The 19,888-nt window shown below is 40.3% G+C and overlaps 1 protein-coding gene across 1 annotated transcript in view; it reads right to left on the minus strand.

Annotated features, from left to right (window-relative positions):
* Window positions 1–19,888, minus strand: part of helz (helicase with zinc finger) — a 56,626-nt gene that overhangs the window by 28,045 nt on the left and 8,693 nt on the right. Inside the window, exons 5-18 of the mRNA XM_029454336.1 lie at window positions 19,041–19,097; window positions 18,713–18,761; window positions 18,376–18,451; window positions 17,234–17,432; window positions 16,480–16,587; window positions 16,147–16,288; window positions 15,801–15,956; window positions 15,128–15,398; window positions 10,953–11,079; window positions 10,608–10,820; window positions 9,325–9,455; window positions 6,479–6,658; window positions 3,672–3,773; window positions 1,899–2,077 (exon numbers count right to left, since the gene is read on the minus strand). Coding sequence (XP_029310196.1) covers window positions 1,899–2,077; window positions 3,672–3,773; window positions 6,479–6,658; window positions 9,325–9,455; window positions 10,608–10,820; window positions 10,953–11,079; window positions 15,128–15,398; window positions 15,801–15,956; window positions 16,147–16,288; window positions 16,480–16,587; window positions 17,234–17,432; window positions 18,376–18,451; window positions 18,713–18,761; window positions 19,041–19,097 — 1,990 coding nt within the window. The remainder of the gene's footprint in view (window positions 1–1,898; window positions 2,078–3,671; window positions 3,774–6,478; window positions 6,659–9,324; window positions 9,456–10,607; window positions 10,821–10,952; window positions 11,080–15,127; window positions 15,399–15,800; window positions 15,957–16,146; window positions 16,289–16,479; window positions 16,588–17,233; window positions 17,433–18,375; window positions 18,452–18,712; window positions 18,762–19,040; window positions 19,098–19,888) is intronic.

Raw genomic sequence — 19,888 nt, forward strand, 5'->3', positions numbered from 1 at the left:
TTTGGAAACGGTGGAAAAAGAAAAAAAGAGGGAGGGATAATAGGCAGAGATGCAAGAGATCACAGGCAGTGTGACAGAAGTGATTTGAGGGACAGATGACGGTTTAATAATAAATGACGGTACCTTAACCTCACACACCCAGTCTCTTACTTTCTCCCTTTCACAGTCTGGAGCTACCCTTTTCACCCTCTTAAAAGCGTGAAAGGATCTATAACTCTACCCCATTAACTTTGTTGAGATCAGGTTTGGAAGCTTTGTCTCTGTGAACTCTGTTAAGAACTCCATTAGTGCTAAGAGCAGGGTAAGGACATTATTTTTGTGAGGACTTGACATTGTTCTGAGATGCGTTCTTGTGCCTGCCACATAATGAAAACACATTAAGAGCCAATTTAATTTCAGATAACATTCCCTTATTGACCACAGTATGAGGTAGAGTCTTGAGCCTTTATCACCAGGCTGCAAGATCCAGTAGCCTCCAGACAGATCAATGTTGACCTGAGCCCCAGCACACAACTGCTCAAGGAGGAAACATTCAGCATCATCTTTAAAAATGCACATGTCTCCCCATTAGCTTCAAATTAGCTCATTCACAGTATTTCTCAAGAGTGGTTTATACATTTCCTTGTGCTTAAAAAAATATCATTTAATGTGACATTAATTATAGATATTTGTAATATTGTCCTGTGACTGCCAAACTGCAGTTGATCATGAACGTCAGCTGGTAGTACAAACTGCATGTCTGACAGCTGAAGTGCATTCATGAATATAAAGTTAAACTCTTCTTTGCTTTCGTCAGGTAAAAACCGGCGGCAGAAAATCAAGACACACAGTGCACAGAAAAATGATTTAAAAATGTTTAGTTGATGTATAAACCTCATGAACGCGAGGCGTTTTTACATGCCTAGTATCGAGGCCATAAAGGCAGAGGAATGTCAACAACATAGACATGATAGATTTTTTTGGAGCATCTGTGTGTTTGGGGTGAGAGATTTGTTATTGCTACTTAGTAGACTCGATGACTCCCAATTGCCTTGTTTCCTGCCGATTTTCATCACCGTCGAACACCAGGAGAGCTGGACAGAAGAAACATGGGGAGGAGGGCTAATGATGTAAAGTGCATTAGAAACAGGCAGATGGTGTTCCCAAGCAACAGACAAAGCCCCCTCTGCTGACACATTAGAGACGGTTATTAGCCTGCAATGACAAAATGGTTTGTTTTCCATGTCTTTAACTTAAATGAGTTCCATCCCACTCTAGATTGTGGGCTCCTGCCAACACCGCATATGAGAGTCACTGGGTGCGACCACAGAACAGGAGACTCGATGCATTGCAGCGCTTTCGTCCCATAGTTAGAATCTGTTGAAACCACGCGTTTGAATTTAAATATTAATAGATGGAAAAATATTTGAATATACTCCAATGCAATATTATAGACCGATAATAAAGGACTACCTTATTTAAATGGTTCCCCTTTTGTTGACGAACATTTCCTTTGTGTGTTGACTCAAGGCCATCTTTGCGTAGGGCTGCATTGTACCGAAAGGTGTTTGTATATGAGGTTGGAAAATATTACAAGGAAGCAGACATATGGGTCTTTTGACGGGCCTCATTATCCTGTGCTGTGCTTGTTTTGTTTTTGTTAGCAATGCAACCAAGGTTTTTCGGTTATCCCAATCCATTTATGAAATTTGGATGATTTAGATTGCTCCCACCGCAAATGTTTAATAAATCTGACGCAGGTAAACCTTGCCTAACTCACTCTCAAGAACACAATGCATCATCATGTTCCAAGTTGAATTGGCATAGAACATGCTTTTCAAAATAAAGCTGCTGAGGGCAATGGTTGTCCACCGCTGTCATCTTCTTGGGATTACCAGATATCTTTTTATAGGACTCACCGGGCTCCAAGTCAAGCTGACAGAGGTATTGGGAGGTGCTGAGGGTGACCACCACCACGCGGTGCCTGAGGATGTCCTCCTTTGTGGGCATCTGGAAATTGATGTGTGTATTGGAGATGAGACAGTACTGCTGGACCAAAGGGTTAACCGTCTTCACCCAGCGGTTCCTGAAGTATACCCTGGAGAGAGAGACGAAAGGAAAAACCATCAGGAGGGAATGTGCTCAGCTTCCCTGAACTAGCTTCCTCTACTTTTAGTTCACTCAGCAATTACATTTCCCAGAACAACATAGCATTATGGTCCATCAATAGCTCCAGTGACATCAATGATAAGGTGAATACAACCATGTTGCATTATGAGTACAGATAAAACATGTGACAACAAAGAAGGAATTGTCTGACCTCACTTCATTTACAATTTAAAAAAAGGGAACAACACTTTACATTAGAGGATGCAGCGCCTGTCCTACAGCTACTCAAGAAAACTCCTCGTTTCATAACTGGCTACAAATTGTTTTTCTGAAATATTCTAGCATAGAAATCTTTTATGCCTTTCTGCGTCACTTCACACAAGGCAAACTTAAGTATTGAATATTTTGCGGGGAGAACAAAACATCAAAAAGGGCTCAGTGAGTATCATAAAAAGTTTATAGTGAATAATTGTGCAATTTGGGAAGTGGATTTCTCTTTCCTTTAAGTAGTGAAAAGAAGGAAAGAAATATGCATGGCTGCACATGACATTGCCTCTTAGGGATGTTGGTCAGTCCCTTTTCACACTCTGGCCCTAAATATTCATACAGGGTCTATATTCTTGACTGAGTCCACTCATCCCATAGGAGGGAGCGAAGAGAGGAGGTTGCTACAGTGATTACAGTAGAATTCACACTGGAATCAGACTGCCACTCATGTGAAACAAGTCATTTGATTGCCCATATGGTCCCTAGGCTTACAAACACCCAGCTGTCTCCTTAGGCCCTAGCTGGTCAAGGCAGACATTGCTTTCCTGTCCTTTGTGACCTCTGAGGGTGCTGGAATATGATTAGAAATCACTGGTGCGGTGTAAGGAAGTTGTGCGTGTCCGTGGGTGTGTGTTTGTTGCATCCAGGTGGAGTTCTAAAAGCAGGAGAGTTCTTGGGGTCACATCTCTAAAGACAGCACATGTCTGCCTGACACTGCTGTGGGGCAAAATCAGCCTAACCACTTAGCAATCTCTGGATTATACGGTTGTATTGTTCCAGCTGTAGGCTTCCAAGTAAAAGGTAATCTAGTTGTATGGATGAGTGAGTATCATAAAGATGCTCTCCGGCTAGGATGCTCTCATCTGACAGACAGGCCACAGAATATGAAAAGATCCAATTTAACTGAACTGGAGTTCATGTTTTTTACCAGAAGTTTAACAAATAAGATATTTTTTCTTATTCAAAGTACGAGACAAATACTGGTATGAAATATGTTATCTTCTCAGATACTCTAGGTCCGTTTGTCGACCTTCCAGTTTCCAAGCAAAGTCCCTACGGACTGAGCTTCTGCCGCCCTACGAATGCAGCTACCAGGTGAACATGAGGACATAAATTGCCTCTCAGAATTTGAATGCAGTCAGCAAATTTGACATACAAATCCAATCAAATTGAATAAAATCTTAAAATATACCTTTATAAAAGTTTAATGTTTCCTTTAAGCCACGGTCACATCTTTTATTTGTTGTGCACAGTACGCACACGTACACAAAGCGCATGTTTCTGCCGTCACGTCTCATGTCTGTGTGCTTCCATACCTGAGAGGTCTGGCATGCGGGTTGCCTGCTTCGACGTAAGGATGAAGGTAGTCCTTGATGTAAAGGTCGGCCGCACTGTTGGAGTGGGTGCAGATCAGGACCCTGTAGAGACAAAAGACAAACAATGTCAGACGCGAAGCATGACAGTTTATTTAACCTGCCTTTGTGGGCTGGTTCCCTTTCATTTGTATGACTGGAATACAAAACGTCTAGTTGTACTTAAGCTGTTTTTTTCAATATGGCCGATATTCAATATAGAAGACAAATCATGCGATTCTATCAATGCATTTTATTGTGTTAAAAGGGTTGAATCAAATATTAATGTCTGATTGTATTGATCAAAACATATTTACAAAGAAATGCACTGCTGCTCAACAAGCAAGAAAATATCAGATTATAAGATTACAATTGTAGGAGGACAAGTCAGTTTTGTACTCATTAAAACTGTCTTTCATACCCTTTTAAACGTTAAACATCACAGTAACAGATATGCAGAGAAGGCCTTGAGTACAGAACATGTACAATAACGCACAAAAGGTATGGCCGACTACAAGCCAGTGTTTCCCCTACCATTGTCTTTGAGCCCAGCGCCCTGCCTGAAATTCAAGGTGTTTTTTTTTTGTTTTTTTGAATAAAATAAATAAATATATTTTTTATTCACAACTCACTTTTCACATTGACAGGTGCTCTTTTATTAAATAAACTAAACACTTATGCTATTGATCTAATTTATGTGCACGTTTCAGTTTGTACTGTCTACTTTGCGCATTCACATTCTCTCCGTTTTGCGAAGGGCGGGGCTTCGCAGCTGACACACCTACACGTGAGCACACACCTACACGTGCGCACACACCTACACGTGCGCGCACACACCTACACGTGCGCACACACCTACACGTGCGCACACACACCTACACGTGCGCACACACCTACACGTGCGCACACACCTACACGTGCGCACACACCTACAGAGTGGAAGAAAGGAGCGGGGAGAACTAAATAGAAACCGCGCCGCGCACGCAATCTCCCCGCGCCACGCACGCACTGTGAGTAGTAAACCTAGGGGAAACACTGCAAGCTATACAACATTTGATGAGTACAGTATGATGAGCAGGCAGCACTAGTCCAGAGGGTTCACTTTCTCTTGTCTTGGCTTTTAAAATATCTATAATTCATCCTTAACATAGAATATTAAATGTATTCAAAGTGAACTGAGGAATGAATATGACATACCTACACAATGTTTTTCATTTTACAATACATGTATACAACCCTTATTATTCAAACAGAAAATGTTAGCTTCTGTTCAGGGGACACTGTACGAGGTCGGGCATTCATTTTTCATTAAGACCAGGGAACCAGTTATGTGCTCGTGCTATATCGCTTTGCTTTTAACACAAGAAATTGGAGAACTTCCTGTGGGTATCTGTACACCGTGAGGGAGCTAACTAATGATGAAAAATGATAATGGGAGAAAACCCTGCTTCTATTTTTTGCTGCACAACACCGTGTGGCTCACTTATGTGACATAACGTGATTGATCAGATTATGGTTTGCATGAAAATGCATTCCAGCCCAGGAAATGCGTAGACAATCAAGCTCACCATGTGCATCGAGCACAAATGACACAAATTCATCCAAATGACCAGCACTCTTTGTCCTCGAGTGATCAGATGCACAATCCTAAGTATACACGCCCACACAGTGTACACACACACACACACACACACACACTTCAGTGTTTTCTTGAACTTTTAATGTCAAACCCAAGGCTGTCACTGCCCTGGAGCTAAAATTGAGGCCACCGCACAGCCCAGCACCACCTGCCACCTTGTTCATGCCCTCTGACTGAACTCCCTTGCCATCTGAAGCCTTTCTGAATGATGCCAATGTTATGCATGCACACAAACAAACAAACAAACAAACACCAGCTCACATTTACATTCCCCTTTCCTTCCCTAAAAACACTCACTAGCACATATTTATTCAAAAGGGAACGTTAGTGGTCTACAAGTTCAAACATTGAGCCTTGAGACATCCAGGCTGTTGATTAATTCCCAAGATGCGTTAAAGGTCATTTAGTACATGGGCAATAAATCTAAATCAGCAATGCTTAAAAAATGCAAGGTTGTGACACTGTTGAATTGTGCTATATTAAACAGAGGAGTCATATTTGTTTTATTTGTATCAATAAGGGTACCCTCAATATTACAAACTCCTCCTAAAATAACAAATAATAATATTATACAACCTTCATGAAGCCTAATAAAGTATTAGACTATCACTTTTAGTGTACCTACTAAACTGGGTGTACATTGACGAGTTCATGAGTAATATTTTTTATTGCCATACAGCACAAAATGACAACAATCTGTGTGTGATGTGACAGATGTGTTGATCAATACTAAAGACTGAACAGTTACTTCAGAGGTACGGAGTTTCCTGGCACTTATGCTGACACCCATTAACATGTCAAGACACTGCAAATGTCTTTCTACCAAATCACAAAGTGGTGTTATTACGACGATCTTCAAAGTATTTTCTAAAGAAGACCCACCGGTGTCGGGTTTTAAATACTTTGAAGATGAGAAACACAAAACAGGCGGGCCTAAATCATTTATTTAAGTGTCGTCACATTTTAATAAAGACAAAGCAGATAAATCAAAATGATGGGAGAAATTAGAGAGAATGGGGCTTTAGGGTTGTAAAGGAAAGGAAAGATTTACTTTTAAAAAGGAGGTGCACATTTCCAACTGCGGTAAAGAATTATGCAACAGATGTTCAAACAAAAAACAATAAAAACAGACCTGCTTTGCTCCTGGCGGAGGATGTGCTTGACAGCCTGTGCCAGGGTGAAAGTCTTGCCGGTGCCGTAGGGCCCAATGATCAGGATTGGGGGCAGTTGAATAGTGACGGGTGTGGTGATGGCAAGGATGGCCTCTTTCTGCTTGGCATTCAGACGGGGATCCAGCTGCTCGTCCCACTGCCTAAAGGGCGAAGGCATTGAAGAACTAATAATTAGAGCAATCAATGGATGAAATTGACCATTTTCAAGCGTTTAGATAAAATGTTGCGTTATAAACAAGTATATAGAGTTTTGAACATGAAAGACACAAAGACACATTTCTGTTAATTAACCTCAGTGGGACAAAGCTAAAAGAGAGAAAGAAAATATATTGCGCAGAATGACAGAATGTATGCACATTGCACACATACAGACTCAAAATGACAACTAGAATTGTGTCAGAAGGGTGTGGTGGGTGGGGTGTCTGGGAATAAGATGTGGGTGGATGGAATAGGGGAGAGGGAAAAGCACAGATGTGGGTGTTAAAGGAAGTGCAGGAAAGGAAAGCAGAGAGGCTGAAGAGAGCGGGAAACAACAGGGGTAGAAAGTGGGTGAGAAATGAGGGAGGTTGAACAAAAGGTCATACTACTCAGTCAGTCCCAGAGCGTGTACATTCTGCTCTGTGACCTGGAGTCAGAAAGATATAAATACATAAACGCATAAATATAAGCACATAAACAAATCTCGGACGACGTTCGTACTGAAAGCAGATCGTACTTTGAAGGTCTATCTTACATTTGTGGAAGCATTACTTTGTTTTCCATAATATATGCGATTGATTTGTCGTTGCATTATACAGATTACTGAATTTAGGTTTTGACATCTACAGTATTAAATAAGTAAAGACAGGCAGACGTGGCTGTATGTCAGGTCAACTCAAGTCGGAATAAAGTGTAAGTTTAATTGCAGTTGAAGACGGTTTCACATTTATGTGTTTACATGTAACAAGCTTCCACCTTTGTTGTCATTAACAAACAGCCATGACGGAGAAGATACAAAAAGGATGGCAACGCATTTCCACATGAATGTGCAAAAGGCACGAGTACCTTCCCACCACTGCCACAAAAAATAAGAAAAAAGGTGGCAGCACTGAACAGACAAAAAAATACTTATACATAGGGGTGGGTGGGTGTTCAAACAATACAGCTGGGTAGAAGAGAGGGATGCACATATGTGATTTCATACACAAATACACTCATAAAAGTGTGAGGTATCATGCATGTAGCGTGTATGTGTGTGTGTCTCCTGGCATCACTGTCTACATTATGAAGACTGCATCCTCTACAGCTGTGAATCCACCAACACCAATTTAATCTAGCTCCAACTGAGACAAAGTTGTGGGGCTGAGAGATTTCTCAGTGCGTGTGTGTGCGTTTATAACAGAGGTGCATGGATGAGATAATATGACATGAGAACTAACAGCTGAAGTAACATTTTGTTTGGTTTCCACTCCAACCTTAACAGGACCAATTAGAACATCTTTAAGTTTCAATCACTGACTGGAGTGAGAGGCACAGTAGCTCATTTATTACAGTAATGCAACCACATCTGGCTTGTTAAGGTTATTAAATCAAAACGTGAATAAAGTGCAAATGATACTGTGAGAGCAACTTTATTTACACATTTCACCAAAATACAGGTTAATGGTGGATTCAATGGAAAAATGTGGTTGCTGTCAAGCTACAACACTCTCGCCAAATCTAAGAATTTAATTTGTCAAAAGGCACTCGAGTAGAATTCAAAATGGCTATTTGATGCCCATCTTACAAAACAAAGTAAAACTTTTAAATCAGTGAGTGTGTTGGGGAGAGGAGAGCAGGGTCATCGCTAACCACCTCATGTCTTATTGAAATGTAAGAAAACACCCAACATTATCATAATAAACCTACGAAGAAGAAAAGAACATGGCTTTTTCTTTCTCACAGCTGTCAAGTTGGCTGAATTTCCCTCGGGATAAATAAAGTATCTATCTATCTATCATATTACCGACTCTAGCTTTAAAATCAAATCAAACCACCACCATAAAGAAATTGTGAAAACTGCGCTTGAAATTCAGTTAAATTCACGCCTCTGCCAACACTTAATGAAACACCCTCACTTATCCAAATTCCAATTAAATCAAAAGTCTACTGGAGACTAGATAAAGCAGCAGCCTTGTATATCACAGGGGATTATATTTTGCTCTAGTCGATAAAGATTACTGCCTCGCCCCCCCCTCACCTGTCCCACTTCAGAGAGAGAAATCTGAAGCTGCCATGAGCTGCCAGCATTTCAAGAATGTCCGCCAAGTCAGAAAGGCGAGGGATATTCGGTCAACTCTCAAACTGCTGTGGTGTCCCCTCTGTCAGGGTATTTGTCAAGCTAATGTGATGTGCAGGTATTAAAGGAATCTCTCTATAATAACGGTTGAGGATTAGCAGTATTTCCTATGAATGAATGTGTGCAAACATCTTCCCTCATGTTTAAAATAATATAAAACGTATTAAATAAGAAAATTAAGTTGTTAATTGTTAGAGAGCTAATATTTAGTCAATTCTACACTGTTCATCTGCAATATGAAAGAAGGTTCCTTCTTTCACACAGCAACATGAAGCAGTCTGCCATGTGTGTAAAGTGAAATTTCATTTTCCTTGACTTAATATATTTGACCTTGTTTTTCTCCATCATTTCAAGGCAGTAATGTTTCCCAGAGTTCCCATTGAATCAATAGAGTAAGACACCATGCCCGCAACGCAGGAGGTGAAAACTATAATCAGAATAAGATATTGATGGCTTCAACAGTGAAATGTGTGCATGGTGGAAACTCACCTGTTAGGGCTCCAGGGGATGGTGGGGGCAAGGCCGATGTCAGGGAAAAGCATGCCATTTTCCTTGATGCGATCCAGGGCATATTGCATCTCACAGAGTGGCAGTCTGTTCAGCTGGAACTGGAGCTCCACCTGACACAGAGGCAATACAGAGAGTTTAATAAGCAAACAATGCAACAACTGCTTCATCTTACGGGCCAAGGATATTATGTTGAAAGCAATGCAATGCAAATCAATCAAATACAATAGCCTTAAAACAAAAGATCAGGGTGGTATGATTTTGGATAAAATATAATATGAAGCCCACAAAGACCTAAATTAAAAAGACATACATATATGTGTGTGCACCTGTTAATATCACAGAAATCAAATGTAGTTCATCTACTGATTGAGAGACTGGGCAGGACAGTAAGACCTGCATCAACCCCACCAAAGCTTCTGTTGCACAATGTTGTGCAATGTTTAGCTAGCACTGGCCTAAGCACAGCAGCGTTGTCCATTTTAACCTTGACGTCTTGGGGAGCCCTGGCCTATTTACATCTCTATCTAATCCCTTCGCTAAGACCTGTTTTATGTAATCACTAAGATTTTATTTCCACTGCTGGAGGGCCTCATCATACAAACAGAGACCGGCTCCTAACAGGTATACTGTAAAGTATGTAATGCCTTTAGGATACGAGTGTGAAAATCAGAAAGAGAGAGAGAGAGAGAGAGACAAACTAGAGATAAAAGGCAGTAAGGAGGAAAGACGAATCAAGAAAGTGAAATAAACAACAAACGCGAGCAGCAAAGTCGGAGATACAGGAGAGCAGGAGGAGCATTAAATATCAAGGCTATGTGAAATATTGTAAGAAGCCACAGAGGAGATAAGGAAATGAGGAAATTGCAGCACCTAAAGCAGGCAGGAACAGCGTATGCAGAAGAATAAGAAGATTATGCTTCCACAGTGATAGGATGACGATTGTTTTGATATCTGTTAACACAACGGCTTCATCAGCCGACGTTCAGGCTGGAGGGGAGAAATATATCAAGCTGATGCTGCCGAAGGTAAAGTCATTCAATAAAGAGAAATGTCTCAGAACCAGAGACACAATTATGTGCAGTAAATGCTCACACGAACTTGAACACAAAGGTTTTCCCAGAAAGATGGTCCTCATGAGTTCTGTAACCACTAGTTAAAGTGTTAATCAATAGGGGAACCTTTAACCCTCAGTTTTTTTTTCATGGCCAAAACATCGGGGGGTGAGTCAGAAGTGCCTGCTTGTCCCTTGGTGCAGACCATACCTGTAATTCTCTGTCAGGCAGTAGCCCCAGCTCCTCGACGCAGTTCTTGCAAATCCTTAGGAAGATGTAGTCCTTGGTCTTCTCCTCAATCACAGCCTCGTAAACACGCTCTTTGACCCCTGGAGGCGGATGGCTGATGAACCCCTCGCGACCAAATGGCAGGAGCAGGACTGAATTTACCTTGGTCATCACCAGCCGTCCAGCCAATGTGTCCTGAGGTAAGAAGAAAAAACACAGTTAACTTTAGGCTCCAAGTGTCACCAACAAGTAGTTACAGCACTTAAAAGTGAAAAGGAAAAAAACAATGTTGTTAATTGCAATTGCCAATTTAACCAATTCAGTTACCTCAGAAAGTGTTTCAGTGAGTTTGAAGCGTGCAAAGAGCTGTCCATTCTGGGCATACTTGGCTCCAACAGAAATGCCTGTCAGCATGAAGCTGGTGACTAGCTGGAGATTCACTTTGATGTTAAACCTGAAGGGATAAACATGGACATGTGATTATGCTGTTTCAAACCTCTAGCTTGAGCTTATAAATCAAAGTAAACATTATAGCAGTCACATTAATGTTCAGCCTTTTGCCACAGAATCAAACTTAGGTTGCTGCATATTCACACTGCAGACATTTGTTTTTTTCTCTTAAGAGAAGCCGGTCTGGACTCTATTAAAAAAAAACGGTCAGTGCATCAAAGTGAGAGCCCCGCTTTTAAATGGGTCTTCGACGTGATTAGCCACGACCAATACCTGTCACACCGAGTGAAACTGTATGATAACAGGTTTCTAGTCCTACCACATTTCCCAGTGCATCATGTATGCATGCCTCAGGCATTTGGGCTTTGATTCACCACAGTGGCCCCATAATGACCGGCATACCATTCACTGATACACTCTATACACTGGTTATAACGAGCATAGAGTGGCGATAGTGAGAAAGATGATCACTTTGAAGCTGGTCATCACATGCTGGCAGGTTTATGCATCCGCCATTGTGAAGACAAAACAACTTATTTACCATAATTTGTTATAGCCTCACAATTTCTACAAAATATACGGTTAACTAAATAAAACCTTGTCGTGAGGAACCTGAAAAGCAGCCAAATTATTTTTGATACGTCAGTCAAAGCCATATCCATACACGTGGAATATGTAAGACATTTTGGGTTCTTTCAGATTGTATTAGATTGCGTCTCTGGTTTATGCTGGATTTGAAGTGATGAAATAGCAAGCAATATTGGTGATGAACTCTGATGGATGATTGACAGACGCAGACAAAATAACATTCTGTACGAGACTCTTGAAATTCCTTGTTTTGGTTTTGCATCAGCGTTCTGGCATCCGCGGGAAACATTTAGACAAAAGCAGACAGCAAAACACTTTGTTCTGCATGACTCACTTCATGTTCACTTCAGATCAGCAGGTGATGCCTCTCGACCTCCTAATAAATGACTCATCAAGTGTGAGATTATTCAGAGAGATATTCTAATAGGAGGTTAGAGAAAGTCTAGAAAAGTCTAAAAAAATCTAATAGATTTTCGGTTGCATTTAAACAACCTAAGTTATCACATGTTGAGAATCCACTGCGTAACCCCGAAATCTCCTGCTGAAACTCAAATCAGCCATGAAAAGCATAAAAACCAGTCGGGACATGGGGGGGGGGGGGGTTTAATAGGCAGAGAGATTATTCATATGCACATTGGATATTCAGCAGATTGAGAGAGAAACAATTCCATACTGCAGATAATTTAAATTCCTTAGCAAGCCAAATGACGCTGTAAGTCATGAGACAAGATCAAAACTAAGAGGAACGCTGAGACATTTAAAGTAGTGGGGGAGGGTCCATTGTTCTCTCATAAACCAGTGGAGCAGCTGGTGTGGAGTAAGAAGAGTGCATTGGAGAGGGGGAAAACACTATTTTCCTCACCTACCTCCAAGGAATCACCTCAGATATGTGTTATTAAATGAGACTGAAAGTGTGAAGATACATACTGTGTAAATTGTGTGTAAGATGCATACTCTCTCCCCCCCCCCCCCCCCCCATCTCTCTCTTTCTCTCTCACAAAGCAAATTTACAAGGAAGGTCGAGTCTGACACCTTGTGGTGGGTTGACATCTCATAACAAAATATATTCATACCACTTCACCTCAGACAAGGTGCATATTGGTATATGTATTGTAACAATGATATTTTAAGTAGTCAAACAATTTGTTTTTTTAAGTAAATAAAATAGATTAACATATTATACATTTACTTAAAAGTAAAATGCATTAAAATCATCACCAACTATTTAGGAGTTGTGTCAAGTAATGTAAGCCAAACACAACAATCAGTTGTTTAAGCTGTATTCTTGGGAGTAATGTTGGTTATTTGTAGCTACATAACTGAGAAGAAAGAGGCATATTATGCAGTCTGACCAGTCACAAGTGTTTGGTCTAAGAGGGCGTCGTATGCTGTACAGCAGGCCTATTCAATTAGCGGCCCGGATACGACCCTTCTGAACTTTTTTCTGGCCCGCAAGAGGTTGCCTGCAAATCGGACTGGCATATATAGCATAAATAAAATTAAAGCCATATTCACACCAAATGCGGCGAAAACATAGGTGTTTTCCATCCCACTCCGAGCTGCAGCGGCGTCCAGAACAAAACACACTCTGTCCACACCTGCCATCGGCTCAGTCAAGCTCACGCTGCACGCTGGTTTGGCGGGCGAGCCACAGAGAAAAGTCACTCCCTTACTTTAGCTCGGCAAGCTAACAACACGCTTCAAGATGTCTCTCTCCAAGCCAAAGAAACCTAGAGTTCATTCTGAAAAGCGTCACGTCCAGAGCGAATGGACTGACACATATTGATTTACTTTGCCAGCCGCAACAAGTAAAAAACGGGTGTGTTTATCGTGCAACGAATGTATTTCCGTGATGAAAGAATACAACGTGAAGCAGCACTGCGAGTCAAGTCACGGCTCGTTTTCTGCCAGATGTCCCGTGGGCTCAGAGGAACGGAGAAGGAAAGTACAGGGACGGGATATGTTTGTAGTTCTATAGGAGTACATCACCTGACTTAATGTGATGCATTCTTAGTGTAAATGCAAAGACACATCTGCTTTATGATTCAAATAAGCCTACTTACTGTTAAACTGTAAACATGTGTAAGATATGTATGTTATTGTGAGTCTGATGCTACTGTTTTACTTTGTTCTATTTGCATTTAGTATTTCATTCTATGGATATGGACTTGTTTTCAAAGCACCTTATGTATGAGGAAGTGTTGAGGATATTATAAACAGGGAAACTTACTGGTAATGTGGTGATTACTGTTTTATTATATTCATATCTTTCTACATTAGTGGACATGGACCTGTTGGGATAACAACTCAGGTCTCCTTGGCTTTAAAGATGCAACATTTTGCACTTTTGTGTGAAGCCTTGTGACCATAGCCTTCCTACTATTCTGTAATGAATTAAGGTGATACAAATCAAGTGAAACAAGGGGGGGGATGCACGTGACTAGTTCATTTCATACATTAGTAACTATTAACACTACTGTAAGTAAGAGTTGTTTGTAGTGATTCATTGACAAAGTATTGTGTGGCCCACAAACCCCCAGTGATTTTCCTATTCGGCCCACTTGCTAATGAAGTTGTATCGCCCTGCTGTACAGTCTATAAAGCACACTGAGACAAATGTATAATTTGTGATATTGGGCTATATAAATACATTTGATTGACTGTTCACTTATTAATGAGGCACAATTACATTCCAATGTTTGCTATATTTCAGTGAAGGTTGTTTTGCATTAGGTCCTGCTGTCAACACTTCAGAATATTAAGACAGCAAGGTTATAGTTTTATATGTTCATACATTAGGATATATGCAGATATACCATCATCAGATGTGATTTAGATTTCTTCTTGAGGCACAGCACAAACAGTACACAGTACAGTACAGATTCATCATGTATAGATGTTGTAGCTGATTATTTTTCATTGTTCTGTGATGTTTGTTCTTGGCCTAGAAACAAGCTTTTGGTTTTAGTTTACTTACAACAGTCAAATTGTTGTTTACAAAATCAAAATATATTTATGACATACTTTGTCACGGTTAGAAAATGAAGTCCTGGATTTGTTTCCATAAAGGGGAGAATTTGAATCTGGTACGCTTATCTACCGGTACTTGATAACATTTAACATCACAGCGCAGGCTGTTACTGACTCTACACTATCATCATCTTATTTTAGCAGTGCACAGTAAAGTCATACACATTTTAATCTGCATTAAGCTTTTATTATTTAAATTAAATGATAGCACACAGCAGGCCAATGCCTTAGCTAGAATTATTTGAATCCTATACCAGTTGCTTCCACAACTGAAGGCATCCACACCAATCTTTTTGCCGTATATTCTTTATGCCATAGATGTTTTTAATCTCTCAAATATTAATCAGTGTTGTGTCAGGCATTATAATGTACACTTATGGAACATATATTCTACTATCCCAGTAAAAGGAAACAATGGAAACGTGTATACTCACTTGCTAACTTCCTTATACTGTGCAATCTCTTCAATGTAGAGCAGGTCATGCAGTCGGGCCTGGTAGTTGTCTTTGGTCAGAGTCTTGTCCAGGACTGACTGGGTGAAGAGCTGGTCGGCCGACAGAGGGATCTGATATCGGGAAAGGAGGCTGCGCTCCAGGTCTGCCATCGTTTCATTAGGAACGAATTCTACGATGGTCTTACAGGAAGAGTCCCAGCGCTTTGCAGAGATCAAGAGCTGCTGCCTGGCTACCATCAGATGTTCAAGGTCTGAGAACAGATGGAAAGAGGTTTTTTATTGTCCCCAAAAAGGAAAAAAATGTTCCACACAGTGTGCATCCAGAACAAAACTACATACTAAAAGACTAAAAAGGACAATATGGTGGTTAACAGCATTTATTACTAGAAGTCTATACCAATGTAGATTAACACCAATGCATATAGTCTATAACCAATGGAGATCAACACATTAAATAAGCAAGTTCTTAAATATTTTAAAACACTACAAATTACAATATGCAAATAAATACTGATCCAAACATAAGAAAACAATCTACAACTCGATATAAAGGATGTTTTTAAACAGCTGTGTGACTCCTTTACATCATTTTATATACATTGACAAAATATTTTTTTAAAGACCTCGAGATGACCGTCTAGCTTTTAGGATACCTTCAATCGAGGCAGCGTCCACCATGATCCGCTGCATCAGCACAGGTTCTGAGCCGAAGTCAAAAACAACGGTCTGTCGGAAGGTACCAAAGATTTCTGTGCTGAAGCCCACTGCTACCTTGTAGACACAATGGTCCAGGCCATTGTCTGCTGCCACTGTCAGAACAGCAAAGTTCAGTGTCAATGCATTTAAACTTGCAATGAAATGTAGACAAAACGAAAGAGAGATGCAACTGTAACATTCATTTAGATGAACGGAAACAACGCAGGTTTCATTTTCCTCACTTGCCTGTGAATGTAAAGACATTCACATACAAAATAGTGTAAATAATTAACCGGGACATACCTGCCGTGTCGTCTCCTGGAGTCCACTCTTGGCAGCCTTTGGGGAGGGTTTGCAGCCGTTCCTCAGACGACACACCTGTGATGAAGAAGTGTGGTCGGTGGGCATCGTAGAGCAGGGCGATGCGGAACAGCTTTCTAGCCGGCTAGTCAAGGAGACAGAGATGGAAAGACAATCAGAACATTCACATAATCTAAATATGATAAGACCAACAACTAGCACGGGCATGTGTGCAGTGCAGAATATTGACTTATTTTTCCGTGTCGTACTGATACCTGGTGAAACAAAGAAAGGATTTGATTGGGTGCATGCTTGGTATTCAACATTGCATCCTACCTTGCACAAGAATGAGAAGGTCCAGGAGTGTGAGGATTTTTTGGCAGCGACGGTAACAGAGAGGCTGGAGCTGGTTTCTACATTCACCCCATCTAAATAGTCACTCAGCTGGAAAGAAAAAAAACACACATCTGGTTAGACAGAATCTATCACTGCAAATGTACTCAGATATATTTTACAAGTAGTGGTCTGTCAAAAGAGTTAAAGTTCACTGCTGCACAAAAGTTGAATGGATGAAAGCATTCATCTTTATCACATACTGTATGCTTCAGAACAGTCAAGTGCCAGCTATAGGGCTTGTTAGTTTTATAAAAGCTTCTGTATGAGTCTCTTTCAACATCCCACTTCAAGAAAATGATTGAGTCTTGCCACTTAATTCTGTCAACTTGTCTGGTCAACAGATTAAAACATTTTGAGACTGCCGTGACTGCTAAAGATAGTTTTCTCCTGCTGTGTAAATATGGTATAGTACAATTCTGGTGTTTCATTACCTTGAGTTATAAAATGATAATATGACAACAGGAAAACACAATAACTCCGCTAGGGGTAGTAAATGTTTGGTGTGTATATACAAAAGCTAATTGCTGGGTTGTACACAGGTGTTGGTACTTCCCCCACTAGATTTACAAAGTTTGGAGAGAATCACAACACAGTACCATGCACACGTTTGTGTGTGGAAAGTGAACCCTTGACTTGATATTGGTATTTTTTTCTGTTTCCTATTCATTTAGCTTTTGAGCTTGCATGCACTCACCACTTTCTCTGGGGAGAGGGAATTCATCCACTTCTCTATCAGAGTCTCCATGTAGCTCTCGGTGAAGTGTTTGCTCTCCTGCTGCTGTTTGAGGCGGATGAGGCGTGACGCATAGCGCTTCTGCCACTCCATCAGCTCCTCCTGAGAGTGGGCTGACGTACACTGGGCCCCGTACCGACACAGACCCTGCTCCAAGTACCTACAGCAAAGACAAACTGTGTGCTGAACTGGTGCTAAAATAAGTATTCAATTACACAATTATGTCTTTACATCACAAAGAAATGTTGGTAGTTACAGCTTCCCCAGTGCAAGAATTGGTTGCATTTCTTTGTTTCATATTATACTAAATCTTAAGATGTACATACATTTATCACACTTGAGGCAGGCATTTTTTATTATTTTGCTTTTATAGAGACCACAAATTTGATTTATAATTTAAAATATATAACACATTTCAATAGCATTTGTGTACAGGATCTGTACATGATCAAGAAGTAATAGTCTGCGGCAATATTAAGGTTCTTTAAAATTTGTATTCATGCGTTTTTAAATGCAAAAATATTATAATTGTGCCTTATGTCCTAAAATCTGTAGAACAGCATTTGAAACAAACTATAAATGTTACTATCGTTTGTAAAAGTTTAGTGATAAAATTGTAATTTATGGCAGTTAATTAACATGAATTATAGCTTTATAGACTTCAGTGCAAGTGAATAACATAATTACTTCCTGAAAGCTATATCAGTCACTTTACTATCAAATGCCAGGCTTTCACACAATCTAGAACAGTGGACGTTGCATGTTAAACGTACAATGCGTCTTCAGCCACTAGGGGGCTTTCAATCAGAACCCTAACAAAAGACAGTGTTGTTCAGTATACTCAGCTTGTTTCTCTGAAAACTTTAGATCTAGATAAAATCCATCATCCGGTTAAAATACATAGTTAAATACCACAAAGATCTAAAAAAAAAATGTGTATTTTAGAAATGTGACTTAAAACGCATGCGCAAAGGGGGGACAAAAACATATAGCACAGGTCTAGTTGTTTTTTGACATCTTAAATCACTCAGCAATATTCTGAATGAGAGATGAATTCTTCATTACTCCCACCTGTGTGGAGATGGTCATCAAGTTTGCATTACCTTTTACAGAGGGTGTACTCCTCACTGCTGGTGACTCCTCGGGGAGGAGGCCGGAATTGCCAGCCATCTTGGACCTCTGTAAATACACACAGCCAAGTGGTCAATATAACACTAAGCCAAAGCCTTCAAAAACATCGTAAACTGAGCTTTAGCCAGTTTGTAACCCGTTTAGAATGTGCTGCCAATCTGCCAACTGGCTGAGTAAAGACTTTCTAAACATGAATAATATCGTCTGTACTTCAGTATATGTGAAGGTTTTGTACCAAGCACATTGTCAGTGCCTTTTTTTCAAGTTGAGGGAAGTATTGAAAACGACTCATGCTACAGATTGGCTCACCTTCCTCCTGGTCATCTGTGTATTCTGGTGCCATCTCCCTATTTATAGACTGACAGAGACAAAGATCGGGCAGGGTGGAGGTGGGGACAGAAAGATAATCATTATTATGTGAACTACTAACATAGTCATACAAGTAGTTGGACCACTGGACTTATTGCAGAAAAAAGATGTACTAAAATGCACAACTCGGTGAGCTACAAGCTAGGCAGATGAGCACAAAATAATTCTGTTTGTGTTGGAATCAGGCCATAAGCCATCTTTATGACTCTCACCTGCAAGTATTAAACCATCATGTCTTAAAGGAACGCAAAACAGTAAGGACACTTACCTCTATTTCTGAGAAGAGCATTTTTAATCTGGAAAGGTCTTTTGCGACAATGCCATTCTGTGAAAAACAAAGTAGAAAAGGATCTTGATTAAAACAACATACTGTAATCAATGCTTTCAGTACACGTTTATAATAACTATAAAACCAACCACTTATAGCTGAATAAGCTGGCAGATGTTGCTTGGTGTAATCACATTTATAATGTCATTTTCAGGTATCTACAGGCAAGATTTAAATCCATCACCATCCCAATATTTAAAAGCTGGACTACACAAGTGAATATTTGCAGCTCCAAACGGCGAGAGCTGTCAACTGAAAGGTCGCAGGGTGTGTAACTGCTATGCATGAAAGTGGCAAACACTTCTAACCTCATGCATTATCTAGCTGAAGTGCTTATAGTTTATATATTGCACTTTCAATTTGTCACTTCTGTGGGTGGATTTCCTGCCAGTAACTGTACACGACACAAGAATCTAGCGCAGTATGGTGAATCTTTAGGGTCTCGTTGGTGATCAGTGAGGCATTTTCTAATGCAGACGCAGAGTACGATTCAAAATTGATACGGTTGGATTTTTCCTTAAAAAGACTGAATAACAAAAGGCCATAATAAAGATGTTCATTTATCCTCTCGCTCTTCAGAAGGGCAGATCTGGATGATACTCTGATAAAGCATTCAAATATGTAGTGTAGGCAAGTCAATAAAAACTTTTCAGTCCCAGATGACCGGCAGTCCTGCTTTGGATGTTTTACTCTTATGGACATTTTCTTAAGCAACCAAAAGTCTCCAATATTAAATGTATTCAGTGTTTCTCCTAGGTTTACTGCTTTGGAGGGGCACTCACCGTGCG

Source organism: Cottoperca gobio, chromosome 1, assembly GCF_900634415.1.
Source record: "Cottoperca gobio chromosome 1, fCotGob3.1, whole genome shotgun sequence".
NCBI lineage: Eukaryota > Metazoa > Chordata > Actinopteri > Perciformes > Bovichtidae > Cottoperca > Cottoperca gobio.